This window comes from Amphiprion ocellaris, chromosome 17 (assembly GCF_022539595.1).
Source record: "Amphiprion ocellaris isolate individual 3 ecotype Okinawa chromosome 17, ASM2253959v1, whole genome shotgun sequence".
Lineage (NCBI taxonomy): Eukaryota > Metazoa > Chordata > Actinopteri > Pomacentridae > Amphiprion > Amphiprion ocellaris.
In genome coordinates, this window is record NC_072782.1 from 27,573,716 (window position 1) to 27,595,436 (window position 21,721).

The 21,721-nt window shown below is 36.1% G+C and overlaps 1 protein-coding gene and 1 long non-coding RNA gene across 2 annotated transcripts; both read left to right on the plus strand.

Annotated features, from left to right (window-relative positions):
* The first annotated feature begins 801 nt into the window (after window positions 1-801).
* LOC129350903 (uncharacterized) lies at window positions 802-10,951 on the plus strand. Its single transcript, XR_008604481.1, has 3 exons — window positions 802-2,199; window positions 5,639-9,964; window positions 10,086-10,951. It is a non-coding gene; the product is annotated as an uncharacterized LOC129350903 (long non-coding RNA).
* Window positions 10,952-11,922: 971 nt separating this feature from the next.
* Window positions 11,923-20,535, plus strand: LOC111571551 (glutamine synthetase-like). The gene is made up of 7 exons (XM_023274779.3): window positions 11,923-12,066; window positions 14,014-14,188; window positions 16,143-16,304; window positions 16,403-16,549; window positions 17,303-17,430; window positions 17,522-17,721; window positions 19,893-20,535. The coding sequence occupies exons 2-7, from the start codon at window positions 14,020-14,022 to the stop codon at window positions 20,197-20,199; spliced, it is 1,113 nt and encodes a 370-aa protein (XP_023130547.1). The 5' UTR covers window positions 11,923-12,066; window positions 14,014-14,019; the 3' UTR covers window positions 20,200-20,535.
* The last annotated feature ends 1,186 nt before the right edge of the window (window positions 20,536-21,721 follow it).

Here is a 21,721-nt window from a genome sequence, read left to right on the forward strand (position 1 = left end):
AAATCAAATTTAACTGATTAGCCACTTAATTCAAAATAGAGTCATATTTAAAGATTTGTGTCTCATTGTAAGATGTGTTGATAAGACAAGGCATTTTTATTTGTATAACATATTTCATACACAGGAGTAGCTCAATGTGATTTACATAGAAACAAAAAAATTACAAGATTTAAAACATACAATTTAAAATAAAATTTGATTATGAATACAATAAAAAAGTTTTTAAAAAACTAGTAGATAATGCAGCAATAAAAAATAATTAGCATTAAAATTATTAAGCTGCATTTACACTAAAAGAGAAAAGAATTATGTACAAAAAAATTGAAAAAAAATCACCGTATCAAATAATAAATGAATTTTAAAAATGCTGTAATACTGTTAAAATGGTTTTAAAAATAAATAAGAAAAAGTGTGTTTTTAAAAAAAAAAAAACAAAATTGTAACAGTAAAATGTAAAATAATTTACAATTTTCGGTCCTAAATAGTAATCGTTATCTTTCAGATAATGATAAAAATCTGTCAGATCTTTTTTTTTCGATATACACAATATAATATAATATAATATAATATAATATAATATAATATAATATAATATAATATAATATAATATAATATAATATAATATAATATAATATAATATAAAATAATATAATATAATATATTATAAAATATAATATAATATAATAACCAACATTTTTGTATACCTTTTCTCAATCCTTAATATACATAATTTTTCAAAAAATCTTCACAATTGCATTTTTTTTTTTTGCTGATTAACAAATGCATTACTACGTTATCATAATAATATTACATTATTATTATCTGGCATTATTCAGAGTTTTGACCTGTGTTGGAGGTTAACGTTTAAATTAAACCTTTATTTCTGTGATTTATTTTAATATTTTTTTTTACTATTTATCTGTAACTTAACAAAACCGGTAAAGTCTGTAAAACAACTTTTTTCCTCAATCCTTAATATACATAATTTTTCCAACAATATGCAAAATAGACGTTTTTTTTCTGATTCCAATACAGTAACAACAACAATAGTGTAATTATAGTTTTGTAAAAGAACAAATGCATTATTTATTACCTAATCTTACTATTATTCCATTACTATTGTATGACATTATTCAAAGTTTTGGTCTGTTTGGGGGGATTAGCATGTAAATTAAACCCTTTTTTCTGTGGTTTTGCTAGTTAGTATATGTAATTTAACAAAACAGGGGGAAATTGTAAAGTAACAGTTTAAAATTTTTAGCTTTTCTCAATCTTTAATAGACTATACTTTTTTTTAAAATCTGCATGTTGCAGTTTTTTAAATACAAAAATACAATAATAAGCTGGTAAAGGAACAAATGTATTATTACATTATCATAGTGTTGTTACATTAATATTGTATGACATTACTCAGAGTTTTGACCTGTTTTGAGGGTTAATGTCTAAATTAAACCTTTTTTCTTGATTTTTACTAATTATCCGTAATTTAACAAAACAGGGGAAAACTGTAAAACACCGTAAATTGTTCAAAAGATACTCCTAAACACAGGTCACATTTACAGGGCACATGTTTGGACTAAACATCTGTTTAATTATCTGATTAATAAACGTATTCATAGAAAATAACCCTGAACCAGCTTCCCGCTCTGCCTCAGAGGATGAATGGACGCTGATGCTCCTCATTTTGCTCCTCAGGAAGCGGGATGACGACATCCTGCCCTTAGCAACGGTGGCGTCTCTACGGCAACATCCTCCTGCTGTTGTCACAGAGACGCCGACAGGAATCAGCGCGTGATTCGGGATGAACTCATGATTTCGGAGGATGCGCGCGTGTCGTTGTCATGGGTGGAATCCGCGCGACCGCCGCGGCAGCTGTCGGTGTCTCGCGACTTGAGTGTCTGAAGTTGGAGCGGCAACTTGTGCACGAGGCCCTCTGCTCTTCATCCTCGTCACCATCCTCATCCTCAGCAGTCCTGCAGGAGCCTCCAGCAGGCAGCCCGGTTCGGTTCGGTTCGGCTCGGCTTCAGTCAGGACCAGCCGGGTCCGATCCAGCGGTGCGCGCGCCCGCATGGATCCCGCCGTGCTCATCTTCCTGCTCTACGTCATGATCGCGCACGAGCTGGTGTGCGGCTGGATGCAGTACCGCAGACAGAGCGCCAAACCCAGGAAACGAGCCGCAGGACCGCTGCTGCGCACCAGGTGGGTCCGAGTGGAAGAACCCCGACAGCACGGAACGTTCCCACAACGTTACCTACAAGTTCTAAGGAGAACAGTCTAATCTAACGTTCAGAGAAGGTTTTAAGGATACTGCAGCTAGAACTGTCTTTATTCCAAAAATGTTCTGAGAAAGTTCTGCAAAGTTCTACTAATGTTTTCTGCAGGCAGTTCTGTCTTAGTTCCCACAATGTTCTTCTGAAGGACAAGACAGATGTTCTAAAAATGTTTGGTGCTAACTTTGTTGTACCTTTATGTTCTCAAAGCTGAGCTACACTGAGAACGTTCTTCCCTGTTGCCATGTAACACTGTGGAACATTGTGGGAACGTTCTATTGGTTCTATATTGTGTTCCCTTAACAACATCACCAAAGTAGGAAGCAATGATTGCAAATTCTGTTAATATATTGCATTGCAGGAACGTTTTGAACGTTCTTTCATGTGATCGTTGGTAACATCTTGAAAACATTTTCTGAATGTTGCATCGACAACATCCTTCGTTTGTTATCATTGTGGTAATTAATGTTCTACAATGTGCTGCCTCAACAAAAAATGAAAATGTTCAACCTTTAATATATCAGAGTACAAGAACGCTGCCTCAACAGCATCCCCAAAACGTCCTTGGAACATTGCAGGAGGAAAGTTCCACCTAATGTATTGCATTACAGGAATGTTTTGAATGTTCTGTCATTGATGCATTGATAACGTCTTGAAAACATTGAATGTTGCATCAAGGACATTCTGCAGTGTGTTCTGTCAACAAAAAGGAAAATGTTCCACCTTTAATGTATCAGAGTACAGGAACATTTTGTATAAAAAGTGTTCTGTCATCTGAAGTCTCCATAACATATTGAAACGTTATCCAAAGGAAGAACCTCCTTCCTTTGTCCTCCTTGAGGAAATTAACGTTCTGCAATGTTTTCCCTCAACAAAAAGGAAAATGTTCCACCTTTAATATATCAGAGTACAGGAACGTTCTGTATTGTTCTGTCTCCATAACATGTTGAAACCTTATCCAAATGTTGCATCGAGAACCTCTTTTCTGAAACATTTATGACATAATAAACAAACAAGTTGTAGAAGAACGTTCTATAACGGGCAGCATCAACAACATCCCCAAAATGTTCTCAGAACATTGCAGGAGAAATGTTCCACATTTGTTAATATACATTTTGAGCGTTCCATCATCTGACGTGTTGATAACACCTTGATAACATTGTCTGAATGTTGCATTGAGAACATCCTCCCTTTGTCGTCATTGTGGTAATAAATGTTCTACAATGTGTTCCCTCAACAAAAAGGGAAAATGTTCCACCTTACATATCGTCAAAAAATGTTCTGTATCCAATCTGCCTCAATAACATCTGGGAAGGATTTTTTGAGAAGGTTCTGCCTTTGTTGTCACTGTAACAGTGTTTTATAGAAGAATGTTCTTTAATGTGATCCCTCAACATGAAGATCTAATGTTCTGTTCTATGACACATATTGTGCAGAAAGATTCCGCTTTTCTGTTGGCTATCTGTAATAAAAAAGCTAGTAATGATCTTTGAGTTTAGGATGTTTTGTCACAGAACTGAAAAAATAAAAGAGCAAAACATAGGATTTCACAGAACCACATACTTTACTGTTGACTCAGAGGAACATTTTGTTTCTCTGGAACTGGCTCTGTGCCCGTGGAACATTGCCAGATTAAACCCAGAAAGAAAACACGAACTGTTTCCTCAAGCTTGGAGGCAAACATCATCTAAAATGCCACCACTAACTGGAATTAAAGTTCCTGTCCAGCTGACAGAGAACGTTCCTGCAACACTGGATAACATTACGTACAAGTTATAATCATTTTTAAAGGAAATGTTTCAATCAAATGTCCAAAGAACGTTTCAAGAACACTTTTAGTTCCAGTAATGTTCCTATGAAGTTAATATAATGTTTTCAGGAACACAGGATATGTTCTATAATAACAAAGGAGGAATGTTCTCAAACCAATATGATGTTATCAGACAATTTTTATAAAATGTTCCTGTAATGTCATATATCAACAAAAGTAATGTTCTGACGATGTTGGGGGAACACAGTATAGAACGTTCTTCTGCAAAATATCTCCACAATGAAAACAAAGGAAGAATGTTCTTTAATGCATAATGTTCTTTATAAAACATTACTGTACTGTGATCTATTAACAAACGTGGAACATTCTGGCTGCAATGTTCTGAGGATGTTCTGAGGATGTCTTGGGGATGTTGTTGAAGAACACATTATAGACTCTATACAACATTCCCACAACGTTCCATGATAACAAAGGAAGAACATTCTCCAACCAACATTACAAAGAATGTACCAGAAGCTACTGAGACTTTTAGATTATGAAATGTTTCTTATTCAGAACGTGTTACAACGTTCCTACAATCTAATATATTAAAGGTGCATCGTTTTCCATCTTAATTGAGGGGAACAAATTATAGAACGTTCTTCTTTAATAGGTTTCGACAGCGAAAACATCACTGCAACATTCAAGAAACTTTTTAAGGTGTTTCTGAGACCTCAGGTGATGTTACTGCACTGCAATGCATTAACAAAGGTGGAATGTTCTGCCTGCAATGTTCTGAAGATGTTGTTGAAGAACACATGATAGAACAATCTTCTGTAAAACATTCTCACAATGTTTATATAGACCATTTAAAACGTTCCTATAATATGATGTATTAAAGGTGGAACATTTTACCTTTTCTTGAGGGAACGCAAAACTTTCAAAAGAACATTTGAGACCTCAGATGACAGAGCATTTTTTAAGACGTTCCTGTACTGTGATGTTTTACTAAGGTGGAACATTCTGGCTGCAATGTTCTGAAGATGTTTTGGAGATGTTGTTGAGAGAACTATAAAATGTTCCCACAGTGTTACATGACAACAAAGGAGGAACATTCTCAGTGCATCTGAACATTTGAGAACATTAGGGCATATCAGTTTTACACTGTTATCACCAAACATTTTTAGAACGTCTTTTTAAGATGCTCTACATGCCTTCAAGAAGAACATTCTGGGAACTAAAAGAAGACTTTGGAAAACATTTGTGGAACTTTCTCAGAACTTTTGTGGAACTAAAAAATTGTAACAGCCTCCAACCAAAGTAAGTAGATTAAAATGTGCTGCGATGTTTACAATAAATAACAAAGTGGGAAAACGTTATTTATCCTGTGTTTTCCGCGGAAGACTGTAAATTCAGAGACGCCACGTTGACTTAAACTTTCCGTGAATCATTTCCTTGTTCCAACCCTGTGAACTAGTTTTTTTTTTATCCGTGTTGAAAGATAAACTGTAGATGAATCAGATGTTGTTTGCAGATAAAAAGATGTAACTTCCTGTTATCATCAAAGATTAGCTACTGATCTCTAACGCTGTGGTTTTCCCTCTAAATCTTCCGGTAGCGCCCGGGTGTGTCAGGGAGCCTGGAGGACGAGCAGCCAGTCAGTCCGGTCCAGCCAAGGAGGCCGAGACCTGAGGAAGTATGGACGCATCGTGAGAAAAGCCTGATGAACCGAGACAACAGACATATATGGACACATTAAAGAATTCTGGGTGTGAACCGGTGGACAAGCCTGATCCGGTTCATCCTCACCCTTCACTTAACTGCACATCTGGGCATTTGAACCATTTACTACTGTGGCTGTTTCTGTCTTTGACATCTTTACTGGAGGGGAATTCTGTCAAAGATGCCAAATTGCTCAAAGAATGATAGAAAAAAGGTCCAAAAATGCAGCATTACAAGTCAAACTCGTGACCTACATAACCAACACCTGAGTCTCTTTTCTACTCTTTACTTTCTTTACGCAGACGTTGCTTCAAGCGTATTATTTTGTTGGTTTAGTTCTTTTGCTTTTTAAAGCCAGCAGCATCGGTTATTCTCGGTATTTGTCTTCTTATTTGTCTAATACTGACCATGTAGATACCATCTTCTGTGTTTGCCTGAGGTCAGGGAACTTTGACTTGTGTCTCCTTGTACTGTCAAAAATCAAATAAAGACCAAAATAGTACACAAAAATAACCTCTAATGGTGAAGTCAAGTAACTTTCAAGGGATGGTGCAGATTTTTATCAGCTAAAAACTACTAATACGGTAATTCTTTGTAGGACCAACCATAGTTTGGTACCAGACGTCTGTACAGCTGCCGATTAAAATACTGTTTAAACTAAATGAAGGCTGGAAGACGACTGAGCGAGTCAGAGCTCTGCAGATGAGATTAAGAATCTTTCTTGGATTTACAGCCAGAATATATTACATCTCAGAACTGCTTCTGCAAGATATTTTCTTTGATTGATTGACTGATTGATTAATTGCTTATACCGACCAAGTAATGAAGAGAATGTCATTTCTTTCTCACTGTTAGGTGGGTTATACAAGACAAAATGCCTGGAGTCATACAAGCAGCTCTATGTGTAGGATGGATACTTAGATTTTAACGGCAGATATAATGTCACTTAAATGTCAAATGGTTCAAACTGAATCACCTCTCAATAGTTGCATTAATTAAATTAATTAGAAATAGAAGCCTCAGAGTAGAAGCTCAATCTAACAAAACTGAGTAAATGTGTGATTTCTAATTATAAACTTGGTTATAAAATGACTTTGAACACCAGAACCCTCTCCGTTTTGGACCAGTGAATTGTGTCTACCTGCATGTCCACAACCTGGCTGCACATGAAAAACAAACAAAACTGAAAAATCTGACTGTGACACTTCACAGAGATGAAAAATGATACAGAGAGATCGATGACCAAATAAAAATCAGTTGAAACAGCTGAAACAGTGATCAGCATATACTAGATAAATGCAGAATGAGCCATGGTGCACTAATCAGGGCTGCAGAGGTTGTACTAAAATACCTACATGTCTGCATCATGGCTTCATGTGGAAATTAATTACCAGAGGAAGCTAAATATCTGATTGTAAGACTTCAAAAAGATCTATGATGGACTAAAAATCTGTTATGCAGCAGTAATCAGGAGGTACAGAATTAGCCGTAGTGCCACTAATCAGGGCTACGGTGACCGTCCTAAAATGACACCATGGATAACAGACAGCTGCCTGCATTGATCTGAAAAACAAATTAGTGAATGCTTCGACTTGGCTCAGGGCTTATCAATGGAAATCAGAGTTTCTGTGGCGGCTCAGACACTGTGAAGGACGTTATATAATGACAACCTCTATAAAAGCTGTCCAATAATAGAACCCTTCCTTTCACTTTAGCAGGAAACTGCAGGTTGAAACTTCTGTAAAGAGCATTAATAGAAGCCTGAACACATTCTTTGGCCAGATGACATCAAGATAAATTGCTTCGGCTCTATGTGCACTCATGCAGCTACGAGGCTGAGTGAGTTCAAAAGGTGTTTCCAGCAGAGAGCAGCTGAAAATAAATAGTCCTTGAAGAAAGAAAGAACATAGAGAACAGAGATTTGGTGTCCTCACTGTCAATGAGGATTGATTCTGTCATTGAAAATAAAGGTCGACATATGAGATACAGATAAAAATAAAAGATATGAATCTATTTGTGAAAGGTGGGCTGAATTTGTTGCTACAGTGGAGCCTGTATTTTTTAATATAGTGAATCTAAATGTTTTTAATTTGACATAACGACAAATAACCAACAGTTCAACTTACATTGACTAATGCAGCTACTGTAGTATGATGCAATTTTGAATCATTGAACATTTACAGTGCCTTTAAAGAGTATTCACCTCCCTTGAAAGATTACCAATAGTATTGTTTTTCAGTAATAAATCATGTCAAAGTTACTATGTTTTTTCTTGACAAGAATTTACCAAAAAAAGACCCTTCCATGTCAAAGTGAAAACAGATTTTTACAAAAAAAATGGCCATTAATTTAAGTATGTATTATCTAAAATATGTTTTTACATAAGATTTCAGTATTTATTTGGGGATTTTGGAGAAACCGCTTTTTACTTTGACATGAAAGAGTCTTTTTTGGTAACTCCTTGTCCAGAAACCCAAATTAAATTGATCATAATTTTAGTGTTGAAAAGCAATAAAGGGTAAAATCTCCAACCAGGTGATTTTTTAAAAACATTTTATGATTAAGTGATATAGTTATAATATGTTTTCTACAGTATTTGGTCACAAACCAAAGCATTGGACAACATAAAAGATTGCAAAGTCATCTAGATACGCTGTGAGAAGTCAAATAGCAACGTGATCGCCCAACCTGTCAACTGTCAGGGTTTCACTGAATCATAATTGTGAGGTAGATGTAAATATCTCAGACACACCCAGTGTTCTTGTGCGCGCTAATTGTGTTTCACTAAAGGTCAAAATGACAGCTTTGTTTGCGTTGCTAACGATGAATGTCTGTCTGAATGTCTTACCGACAGCAACAGTAGATTTAATTACTGTTACACAATTAAACACAACAAACCTTAACTGTAATTTTAAATTGTTCTGGCACAGATGGAATTCTCTCCATAGCGTTGAGGTTGATGCAGAAGTTTCAGAGCTGAACACGTTAATTCTGTAGATTGTTTTTTGTTTAGTTTGTTTTGAAGATTAACCTGAGCTCATCATACTTTTTAAATGAATGTGTTGGTTCAGTGTAAATTCATCAGTTTCTTCTCCACTTTCTCGCTGTTTGCTTAGATGGCAGATAATCCTGAACATATCTGGCATGTTGCATGACAAGGGAAACCAAAACGTGCAGAAGAATGTTGTGCATCAAGTCTGCTGCTCGCTGCTCGCCAAAAGCACTGACGAAGGCCAAAATCAGCACAAACGATCCATAGTTAGAGCCCGTCTTTTAAAGGGAGGAACCTGAGGGTGTTGCCTGTCCTTTCGGGTAGTTCAACAACACATCAGATGCCTTCTGACCTGATCGCCTGGTTTGATCCATTTTGTTTTGTAGCCCAATAATGTTCCTAGCTTATATAATACACATTTAATGATGCACACCCACTTACTGAAAGAACAAACGGAGGTTGGTATTCCAAACTGGAGGCCAAATTTAGCTTTAACTTGTAATTCTGGGCTGCTGCTTGTCAAATTTTAATATCTACAGCTTCAAAGACGCTGCAGTAAATGTTGTAAAACACCCTTTTATTCACAAAGTTCAACAGGTGGTTGTGGTTGATTGTTGTAGAAGAGTGGTAGAAACTGTGAACCTTGTGGGTTCATTAAACTTAGTCTTAAAACTCCTTCATCTCCAAAAACACAAAATACCTAAAACAAGAAGCAATTTGGAGAATCTATACCACTCCATACTCCCAAATGAAAGTCCTTATCTTTTGTATGGATAAAACATCTTGAGGTCTTTTCTTAATTGTCGTCTTTTACCTTCTGGAGAGTGTTCTTGATCTGGCCTACTGTTGTGAAGGGGTTTTTCTTGACCAGGGAAAGGATTCTTCTGTCATCCACACACTGGTTTTCTTGGTCTTTGGGGTCTTTTGGTGTAGCTGAACTCACCAGTGCGTTCTTTCTTTTTAAGAATGTACCAAACAGTGGATCAGGGCACACCTAATGTTTCTGCTATCTCTCTGATGGGTTTGTTTGGATTTTTCAGCCAAATGACGGCTTGCTTCACAGCTCTTTGGACTTCATATTGAGCGCTGACCGCACCGGATTCCACACTTGAGATGAACTTTCGACCGTTTATCTGCTCCTTGGAGATGAAATAATGAGGGAATAACACACATCTGGCCATGGAACAGCTGAGAAGCCAATTGTCCAGTTACTTTTGGCCCTCTGAAAAGGTAGAGTCTACATATAAAATGTGTTGTAATTCTTGCACCATTCACTTGATTTGGGTGTAAATGCCCTCAAATTAAAGCTGAAAGTCTGAACTTAACACTCATCTTGGTTGTTTCATTTCAGATCCATTGTGGCGGTGTACAGAGCAGAAACCCTGTAGCAGATTACCATTTTGATGTCAGGGTCTTGGAAGCGATCTCAACTACTTTTGACCGCATTCCAAACTGTATTTAAGAGGTCATCACACATGACAGTTGTCCTTGGCATCTTGACAGATTTTCATTCCTGCAGTACCAACGTGAGCAATGCAGCTATTTCCTTATGACAATGGAACACATGACGGGAGCCTTCAGGAACTCCTGCAGGTTAAACAGGGTTAACCAACCGCTTTAACAGCTGAACGAATGGAACATTAGACAGATCTGAAACCATTAAACAAACCATAACTCGGCACTCCCTGAAAACGTGTTTTTCTGCAGTGGTTGTTGAATTTCCACCTGCCTGCCTGATCTCAGAACAGCTAATAGGACACAAACTGAACATCGCAGCAGCTTCCAGGTTTTAATTGTGTTCAGTGAACAGCAGGACTCAAAGCTCAGCAAACAGCAGATAGTTTTGTTCTAATTTCTCATGGGGATTGATGGTAGCATCAGCTCTGCCTGTGCAGCGATCTGATTAACTTATTGGTTTTCTTTGTTTTAATATACACACTGAAACTACATATATTTTTGAACAATTTACTGTTATTTTAGAGATTTAGCCTGTTTTGTTAAATTACAGATAATAACTAGCTAATAACTAGCATAAAAGAAATATTAATTTATGTGTGTTTAACCCCAAAAAATATGCTATTTACTACATTTAAATCAGCAAGAAGGTTATTTTTCAGCATTTGAAAGACAAATTCTGTATATTATAGATTCATAATTGGGGAAAAAAGTGTCATTTCACTATTTTTACCCGTTTTGTTAGATTATAGATAACATCTAGAAAACTAAAGCAACTTTAAAAAAAAAAAAAAAAAAACTTTCACAATAAAATGCCTTTTTTTTTTTTTAAACAATTGGTAATTAATTCTTTTACAACTTTTGACCATAAAATTAAAATTTTTTAAAACTATATTTAAATCAGCATAAATATCTAAATATGTTCTGATATTTGAAACTAAAATTATGTGTTTGGTTTTTTTAAGTAAATAAATTATTGTTTTTTTTTCTTTTTTCCCCCATTTGTGTTAAATCACAGATATGGAGAAAAATAACATAAAAAAGTAATGATTTACATGTTTATTGTAAAAAAAACAACAACAAAACAACAACAACAAAAACAAAACAAAATTTTCTAAACTGCATAAGGTTTACATCGAAAACTAAATGAACCAAAGTGGTAATTCTTGTTTTTATTATTATTATTATTATTATTATTATTATTATTATTATTATTATTATTATTATTATTAGTAGTAGTAGTAGTAGTAGTAGTAGTAGTAGTAGTAGTAGTAGTAGTAGTATTAGTAGTATATTTAAATAAGAATTTTTTTTCAAAATATAATTATTAATTTACTTCTTTTGTTTGTTTTTTTTCACAGGTATTGCTATTTGTTGTTGCTGCTGTTGTTGTTGTTTGTTTTATCCACTTTAACCCTGTTTTGCAGTGTGAGAGTATTTACTGTATTTCTTTTAAACATATCTTTCACTTTTTTTTTTACAGACTTTTTTAAGGAGGACAGAACAGGTTTGGATGTAGATTTGGATCCAGCGTTGTAGTTTTATGTGCAGCGACTGTGTAAAAGTGTTTATGTAAGGCGTTCTCGATTATGTTTTTCTACAGAAGAGAAGCAAGAATTTTTGAATCGCGTTGTTTCGAGTCATGTGGGACCTGATTTTATCTGATGCAAACATCGTAGAGGATGTGATGGAAACATGAATTACCACTCCTTCCCCTGCAGGAAGCCTTTGACATGTAAATGTCAGATTACGTGGAGAACACATGTGCTGGTGTCATCAGCCAGTTCTAGTTAAATATCACAAACAGGTTCAGGCACGTCAAACAACCAGCCTTCTAGTCCTAACACTTCACAACACCTGAAGTCACCTGGAACACAGTAAGTCCCAATATTTATGAGTTTTATTTAGATTAAGTTGCTTTAATTAAAAAAAAATAAGTAAATAAAATGCAGTTCTGATAACCAGAAATTCAGAAAATCCATCAGGAAGCTCTAAAGTTTTTTTTCGAGGAGTGGGTTTATACACTTAAGAAAAAGTCTAACTAAATGTTGTACTATGAATATCTGGCTGAAAGTATAAAGTTTGAATATTTGTGCCAATAATTAGTCATAAAATATGTATTTAAAACCTTTTTTCTAGCTGCTAAAGTTAAGAATATTTCAGTTATTGAGCAAACAAGCATGAAGGAGGAAAGAAAATAATAAGAAAATATAAATATAGCAAAACTTTAAATTGGATTATGCATAAAAATGTGAAACAAACAATTCTGACTTTACAAGTACATTATAAATGTAAAGAACACATATTGTGGAAAATACATGATAATTGATGAGGTACAAATGAAAAAACTTCATGTTTTTATGCAAATTGTGTAATTACAGTAAGTTTTAAATTACTTTGAATTGCTTTATATGTATATATTACAAGCACCAAACAAACACATGAAATTATTCCCCATTTTTAGTTCAATAAAGTAACAATTGAGGCATATTTCTGAAGGTTTGGTTTCAGTAGATATTAATAAAAAAATTGAAAATTATTTTTTGTTCTTGGGTATGAATGCATGTGTAGTCCGCCTATTGAGATGCCGTCGAGTTCATCGAGGAACAACAATGTGCATTTCAACTCCCAAATTATGATTTTCAAGCAGTTTTTTCTCTTCATTTCTTTGTTCTTGGGTATTTATGAACATTTGTGGCTGTAAAGTTCCAGCTGTTCAAGCATTTCAAGCCCTGCAGGGTTTTGTTTTGTTCAAGTTAAACATAAAACCAGCTGGGCTGCTCAGCTGAGTTGGGAATGACATAATAATTAATTAGTCTCTATAAACTCTGGACTGTATTTATCATCAGTCACTGGTTGTCTATCCAGTTCAGGTTGTAGTACTTCTACAAACAAAGAAAGTAGAGCAGTGGTTTGTAGACTATTGAATGCAAACATCTTAAACTCAGCAGCTGACAGGCAGAACATAAAGAGAACAATGAAAAGAAGAATGAATGAGGAAGTGCATAAACTGCTGTGTGGATTTTATTGCAGGAGTTTTAAGTAGTAGGTGAAAACATTTCAGGATTGTAGTGATCGTGAAGGTCAATTAAGGAAAGAAAGAAAGAAAGAAAGAAAGAAAAAGTCCCACTCCACAACTTTCCTTACAAGTTCGAATGTTTTAAAGAAAAACTTTTCATAAAATGATAACATCTGTTTTCCAGATGCTATCAGGGTTTTAGATTATTTTAATAAAATGTTCCTGTAATGTGGAACAAAAGTGGAACATTCTGCCTGCAGTGAAGGAACACATTGTAGTATGTTCTTCTATAAAACATCCACAATGTTCTCTGATAACTATGAAAATGCTCCTAAAGCAAAATTGCAACTTCTAACTTCTCCAGAAGTTCCTGATATATTAAATTCACAATGTACTATGATAACAAAGGATGAACATTCTCAAACCTGTATTGAAAAAATGTTCTCAGTGCAGCATGATCGAGATCTTTGATGGCAGAATTTTTTTTATCTTTTATGTTTTAGTGTGATATATTAACAAATGTCTATAAAATGTTTCGAAAGAACGTTCTCCAACCCTAACCGTCACCACCAAACATTTTTAGAATGTCTTTATTTATTCTATCTTTAAGAAGAAAGTTCTGGGAACTAGGACAACAAATTCCAGATAAAAACATTAGAAGAACTTTGTAGAATGTTTCTGGAGCGAACTGAGCCTGAAGAAGTGTCTGATCTGGTGTGAAACACAGGTGAATGTGTAGAAAAAGAAAAATGCCACATGAAATAACAACAACCTGAGCTTTAATATGAATCCTCTGTGACTGCAGGTGACCATGGCGTCGGTGTCGCTCAGTTCTCGCCTCAACAAGGCCGTCCGGCAGCAGTACATGAACCTGCCTCAGGGAGGGAAGTGTCAGGTCACCTACATCTGGATCGACGGCAGTGGAGAGGGGCTTCGCAACAAGACCAGGACTCTGGACGAAGAGCCACAGTCCATAGAAGGTAAATGACCCCCAGTTTTTTAATGATTTATAACCTCTGGTGGCCTAAAACTGAATATTTTATGTAATTTTATTACATCAAAGGTCATTTTTCACCCATTAACTCTGCACTTTTAAAGCTCTTTTGATATCAAGATATTCTAAACATGTATGGAGTATGTTAACTGGCTAATTTCGTGCTTCATACTGCTCTTGTGTGAAAACCTTTAAGACCTTAACCCTTTTAAAACCACAGGGATCACCGGTGACACCTCGGCGCATGTGTATTTCAAATTACTGTAACTCCTCGCTACTTTGTGCAATTTTTATCATTCAAACTGCCCCTGAAAGCTGTGAAACGGAGCTTTCTGGTGCTATTACATGCATTATGGTAATGACTGAGTGGTGTGGGAAAAGGGAGGAAATGAGTGGAAATGAGGAAATGAGTATTATAGTGCTAAAAGGGTTAATAGCTTATTTAAGGGTCATTTAAGACGCCCCCTGATAGAGAGAATTATGGGAAATCTGAGGCACTGAATGTAAAAATTGAGGGTTAATTGTGACATTTGAAAATTTCTTAAAGGGATCAGCTAAATACACCCACATGTTACACCTACATTGTGCACAGTGCAGGTGTAACATGTCGCCTTTAAAGCTGGAGAATATGCAAATATTAATAGACAAATATTTGCTGTTCAGTACACTGACTCAGTGGAGATAGTTTAGTCACAGGTGACAATTGTACTTGATGGATTATGAACAAAGCTTGATTTTTAACTGAGCACTTAACACTTCACACTTTGCAAAGTGTGTTCTTTCACTTTCTTTGCTTGCACAGTAAATACAACCTATGTCCAGAGGCTGTTTAGGTTAGCATAAAGAGTGTAAGTATAGAAAACAGTTAGTTCTGTTTATACTTGAAAATGTATTATTGTATCTTTCTTCCTTCAATAAAATTCTAAGACATCTCAATAGGTGGACTACACCTGCATTCATTCCCTCTATATAATCTTTACACTTTGAGTTGTCACTTGATGCTTGAACTTTGTTTTAATTTACATAAAGATATTTACACCATCAATTAATGTGTAAAAGGCACAAATGGGTGTATACATTTCCCAGAATGCAGGAAATGAAGTGTTTATTATTTAAAAAAATCTTTCTTTCTTTCTTTCTTTCTTTCTTTCTAATCCTGAAATGTTTTCACCTACTAGTTAAAACTCCTGCAATAAAATCCACACAGCAGTTTATGCACTTTCTCATTCATTCTTTTCATTGTTCTCTTTATGTTCTGTCTGTCAGCTGCTGAGTTTAAGGTGTTTGATTTCAATAGTCTACATACCGCTGCTCTACTTTCTTTGTTTGTAGAAGTACTACAACCTGCGTTGGATATTTTTACACACATTTAGACAATCAGGGGCTGATGATAAGTACAGCCCAGTGTACATAGAGACTAATTTCAATTTATTATTACGTCATTCCCAACCCAGTTGAGCAGTGCAGCTGATTTTATGTTTAACTTGAACAACAAAAACCCCTGCAGTGCTTGAAATGTTTAAACTGTTGGAATTTTACAGCCCCACAAATACCCAAGAACAAAGAAATAAAGAGAAAAACTGCTTGACAATCAGTATTTGGGAGTTGAAATGTGCATTGTTGTTCCTCAATAAGCTCAATGGCATCTCAATAGCGGACTACACAAGCATTCATACATATTTTTTAAATTTCTTAATGTGTCCCCTAATGGTATTCTCCAAAACTAACTAGTTCCATTTTGTTCCCTTTTACTGCAGGTGATTTGTTTCTATTTTGGTGTTTCTACCTTTAGTGAAGCTCTTTCTATTTTTAGTAAATAAGTCAGTTTTTCTAGGGCACTGAGTACAAACTATTCATGAACATTTGTCATAAATCCAGTTCTGTAGTCTGTTTAGAAGACATGTTTTGATGTAATCTTGTTGGTATTCTGTACCCGTCAGACATTCCTGAGTGGAACTTCGATGGCTCGAGCACCTCCCAGTCCAAAGACTCCAACAGCGACATGTACCTCATTCCAGTCTGCATGTTCAGGGATCCGTTCACCCTCGACCCAAACAAACTGGTTCTCTGTGAGGTCCTCAAGTACGACCGCTCGCCTGCCGGTAAATTTCTCACTTTTTTGTCCACGTTTTGCTGTTTTTCTCCTGTTCAGTGATGTCAGGACAAATGAGTTGTTCTGGATTTTGTCTTTACTGTTTAGAAACGAACCACCGAGTGAAGTGCTGCGAGGTGATGGAGCAGATCAAAGAGCACTGCATTTGGTTTGGTATGGAGCAGGAGTACACGCTTTTAGGAGTGGACGGACATCCTTTCAGTTGGCCTGCAAATGGATACCCAGCACCCCAAGGTAGACCATCTGGCACTGTTGTCCTTTTTGTACAGTTCATAAAAGGAAAGTAATAAAAAAAAACGGTCCCACTGTTTAGTAGAGCACAGAGCAATGATAAGCCACTTCTAAACACAAAATCTGGGCGGTCAAGTTCCAAAAAATCTCCGGTCCATTATCTGGTTCATGGTCTGCAGAGCATCTACAGTTCAAACAAACCAATTTTCAACTACAAACTCCACTGATTACTAACAAAAGCCATGCGGAAATAAAGATAAGATAAGACAAGACAAGTCAAGACAAGACAAGACAAGGTAAAATCAACTTTACTGACCCCTCATTGGGGAAATTCACATATTACAGCAGCTACATGCAAATCAACAAAAGTAAGGAACAAAACCAGAAATACAAAAGCACAACAAGGTTATAAATAAGGATATACCAAAGGTTATATTTGCCTTTCTCATATACAGATGGCATAATGGATATACATATCGACATGTAGATATGTTTGTAATTTCTAAAATTATCCCAGAAGGGAACTTCTTCTCACAAGCAGCTGAGTAGATGAAAAGTTTGAGAATCTGTCTATGAAATGTTTTACAAACTGGCAACACAAAATCTTTAGATCGCTCCTAGACTCTTTGTGCAATATGTCTTATCATAAAGTGTTACAGGAAAAAATATGCTGATTTGTCAGGTTATTCTAAATTTTTGCACAGGTTTCCCATGTAGTTAGTCTCCCCAGCCTCCCCTGTTGTCCCCCTCTTTCAGGCCCTTACTACTGTGGTGTGGGAGCAGACAGAGCCTATGGACGGGACATTGTGGAGTGTCACTACAAGGCCTGCCTCTACGCCGGGATTAAAATCTTCGGCACCAACGCTGAAGTGATGCCATCTCAGGTGAGTTTTATTAATCTAACTCAAAGCAGAAAGAAACAACACTGGTAGAGTTATGCCAGCATTTCACACACCCTCTTTCTTGTGACTTCAGTGGGAGTTCCAGGTGGGTGTCTGCGAGGGCATCGAGATGGGCGACCACCTTTGGGTCGCTCGCTTCCTGTTGCATCGCGTGTGTGAAGACTTCGGAGTCGTCGCGACATTTGACCCAAAACCGATGACGGGACACTGGAACGGAGCCGGCTGCCACACGAACGTCAGCACCAAGCAGATGAGGGAGGAAGGAGGACTGAAGTGAGTAAACCTTCACAATAAAACTTGAATTGGAAATGATAACACCCACAAAAATAGAGTTATCCAATGAAATGTCAGTAACCAACTTCATTGTCACTGAATCCTTCTCTATTTATGATTTCTGTGATTTTTATATTTTATATTTTGATATGTTTTTGCACCTTTTCCTTTAATCGTCATCGAATTTTTCTTGCACTAAGTTTCCAAGCAAATTGTAATCAATATATTTATATATTATATATTTAATATTTAAAAGAAAAAATATGAACGGATGCGGTATCCTACTATTTTCATACGTTTTAGTTTTTACTTTAATTTCAACCTCGTTTTTTGTTTCAGCTCTGTTTTCCAACAAATATTTAATCAAACAAAAAGAGATCTAGAAGAATGTAAAGAGATTTTTTTTCCTTTGTACTTCGAGTCACATTTTTTCCCACCTTGTTAAAATGTCAACTTGGTTATAAAATTGAAGTGAGCACCTGTAATTTTTTTTTTTTAAAACAATATTCTGCGTTTTGTAAAACTACAGATAAAATTACACCAAAAAATGATTAATTTACATGTTAACCATTAAAAAAAGAAAAAAAACTGTAGCTAATGTCCTGATTAAAAATCTGCATTTTTACACAAAGATTTTTTTTAACCCTATGACAGAAAAAATATGTTAATTAATGATTGAAAATGGTAAGCAATTGTTTTAACTGTCTCAACCTCCAGCCCCTGTATTTGTATAAATGGTAATTTATTCTTTTGCAACATTTGACTGTAAATAACATATTTTTTAAATTGTATTTAAATCTATCAATATTTTACTGATATTTGCTTGTTTTTTCAAAACCTGTTTTCTCTAGTTTTTACAATTTTCCATGTTTATTTTTTTTTCTGTCACTCTTGTGAAACTTTCAGTTTTTTTACACAGGCATTTTAACAATGTAGTCAACATCATGACTGAGCTTTTCCACCTTTAAACTTCAGCGTACTGATAATCTTCAACAAAGATTCAGACTTTCATTGTTTCATATGTAACAAATCTAAAGAACCAATCCTGTACAATTTCTAGAAGAAACAACGGTTTCAAGTTACGTCAAGAACATCTTAAGGCAGGAAGGGATTATTTTCATGGTAAAAAATCCAAAATATGTACGTTAGATACAGTTTTTTAGGTTTTAAATCAACGATCAGAGAGAAATTTTAACAATGATTCACCACTGACATGGTTCTCTTGTAGTAACAAAGCCACAAATCCTCTTACCTACAGAGCCTAATAGAATCTTTGAGACCACTGAAATCTTAGGAGCTTCAGCAGAAATCAACTTGACTTTTCTTGTAGGTTCTTGAAGATGTTTCACCTTCATCTTAGAACCTTCTTCACTTCTAACTGACTGATGGGGAGTTACAGAATTTATAGTCATACCAGCTCACATGACTAATGGTCCATTAATGACCAGGACTCACATACGTTATATAACAAAGTGATAAGGTATCTCAGCAGAAAGTTTCCCCATTGTTAACGTCTTGAGTCACTGTGACTGCTGTCATTGTTGGTGGACCATCTGGTAGTGACTATAAATTCTATAACTCCCCATAAGTCAGGTAGAACTGAAGAAGCCTCTTGGATGAAGGTTAAACTTCTTCAAGAACCTACAAGAGAAGTCCAGAAGCTCCTATGAATTCAATGGTATCAAAGTTTGTATAAAGCTCTGCAGGTAAGAGGATTCGTGGATTTGTTGCTATAAGAGAACCATTTTTGTTGTGAACCATTGGGAAAATTCCTCTCTGATCACTGATTCACATCTTCCAGAACCTACAAGAGAAGTCCAATTGATTTCGACTGAAGTTCCTACGATTACCGTGACCTGGACGACTGAGAATCTACACAAACATTTTGAGACTATTGATTTTGCAACCTTGCTAGCACCAAATGAAAGACAAAACAAGTAACTAGCCAAAGATAGTGCAGAATTTGGTTTGGCAAACTGTTCGAGGTTTCAGTCACAGTAGGATATGAGAAGTCACAGACGTTTTCGAGGAACCAGGAACTTCATCTCATGCCTCCTGAAGACTTGGGTTTGTGTGTTTTCAAGTAGAGCTTAAAATTTTTTTGAATTGAAATGGCTTCACTGAAGCAGCCTTCCATAGCACCAACTAAACCTCTTTTGTTCTGACGACAGGTACATCGAGGAAGCCATCGCGAAACTTGGCAAAAGACATGCCGAACACATACGTGTCTACGACCCACGTGGCGGTGAGGACAACATCAGGCGTCTCACGGGTCGAAACGAAACTGCCAGTATCAAGGAGTTCTCTTCCGGAGTGGCCAACCGAGGCGCCAGTATCCGGATCTCCCGCCAGGTGGCCCAGGAGATGAAGGGATACTTCGAGGACCGCCGGCCTGCAGCTAACTGCGACCCTTACTCAGTGACGGCAGCCATCGCAAACACCTGCCTGTTGGAAAAGGAAAAAGAACCTGAAGCCTGAAATACCTGCTAGTAAAAACATAAACATAGCCGTCAATTAAATCTGAGCTGGAAGAAAGAAATTCCACTGAAGGTGAGGAAATGAAGGCTAATGCAGAGTGAATGTTTGTTGTTGCAATATTTATTTATCTAAATGTATCCATTTGCACACAGCTGCTATCACTAGAAGCTGTTCCTAGAAAAAAAGAAATTAAAGGAATATTTTGCAGCTTTCTCAGACCCGGATGTTTGAAAATCGTGCTGCATTAAAATGTTTATCTTTTTTAAGTTAAAACTTGTGCTACATGTGTTAGTTTGGGAGAAGTGAAATAAAGACACACACTGGTGCTGCAGTTCATTCATTCATCCATTCATTCTTTATTTATTTAAATCTCAACAGCCATCCAAGGCAGGTTATTTGCTAGAAGACACACTAACAGTGAAATAAGCACACTGTAAAAAATGCATAAAATCTTTAAACACTTATTTTTTTTTTTTTTTTAAACATTTTTTTCTGTTTTGTTAAATTATAGTTGAATGTCTACTAAAATTACAAACAAAAAGTAGAAATTTCTATATGTTATATCCACTACCGGTCAAAAGTTTTAGAACGCCACATTTTTTCTAGTTTTTTTTTTTTTAATTCAAGTAGTTCATGTCCAATGAATAGCTTGAAATGGTACAAAGGTAAGCGGTGAACTGCCAGAGGATAAAAAAAATTTTTAAATCAATGCACATTTCAGAATTATACAAAAGCCTTTTTCGGGGAACAATAAATGGTTAACAACTTAAAGCTGTTCTTGCAGCCTTGAAAGTTGGTGCCACCAAATCCTACATGTGTCCCAAATTTTCTTGATTACTTCCAACCCCCTCTGTCTGCATAAAAGTAGTGTTGGAGCACACCGTGGTACCATTCCCTCCAGAGCATTATTTGAACAGTATTGTACTGCAGAAAGTAGTGTGTTGCTGTAAAAATGGAGAGGAAAAGGTAAATAACAATAGAATGAGAGGCAGACCATCATAACACTTAAATGTGTAGGTCTTTCCTACAGAGAAATTGTGAAGAAACTCAGTGTCAGTGAGTCCAGTTTTCTTCACCATCAAAAGGCTCAGAAACTGGGGGAAACTCTGACAGGAAGAGGTCTGGAACACCCAAAGCCACAACAGAATCAGAAGACAAGTTTCTGAGAGTCAACAGCTTGGTGATAGGAGCTCACAGGACAACAGCTTCAAGCACAGCTTCATGGTGGTCGTAGTAAGAAGTCTCAGTTTCAATTATGAAGAAAAGACTTGGAGTTGCAGGTTTGACACGTGGAGTTGCAGCAAGAAAACCATTGCTAAGACGTCAGAATAAGAAAAAGAGGCTTGACCAGTGGACTACTGAAGACTGGAAGAAGGTATTATGGACTGATGAATCAACATTTGAAATCTTTGGTTCATCACACAGGATTTTTGTACGCTGTTGAGTAGAAGAAAGGATGGTTCCTCAGTGTGGAACATCAACTGTCAAACATGGAGGAGGAAGCATTATGGTCTGGGGCTGG

Excerpts from the sequence above, each read along its gene's own strand:
- LOC111571551 (XM_023274779.3), top strand. The coding sequence starts at position 14,020 with ATGGCGTCGGTGTCGCTCAGTTCTCGCCTCAACAAGGCCGTCCGGCAG. Across the intron at positions 16,550-17,302 it reads TGGATACCCAGCACCCCAAG|GCCCTTACTACTGTGGTGTG; the intron begins GTAGACCATCTG and ends CCCCTCTTTCAG. Across the intron at positions 17,431-17,521 it reads CTGAAGTGATGCCATCTCAG|TGGGAGTTCCAGGTGGGTGT; the intron begins GTGAGTTTTATT and ends TTGTGACTTCAG.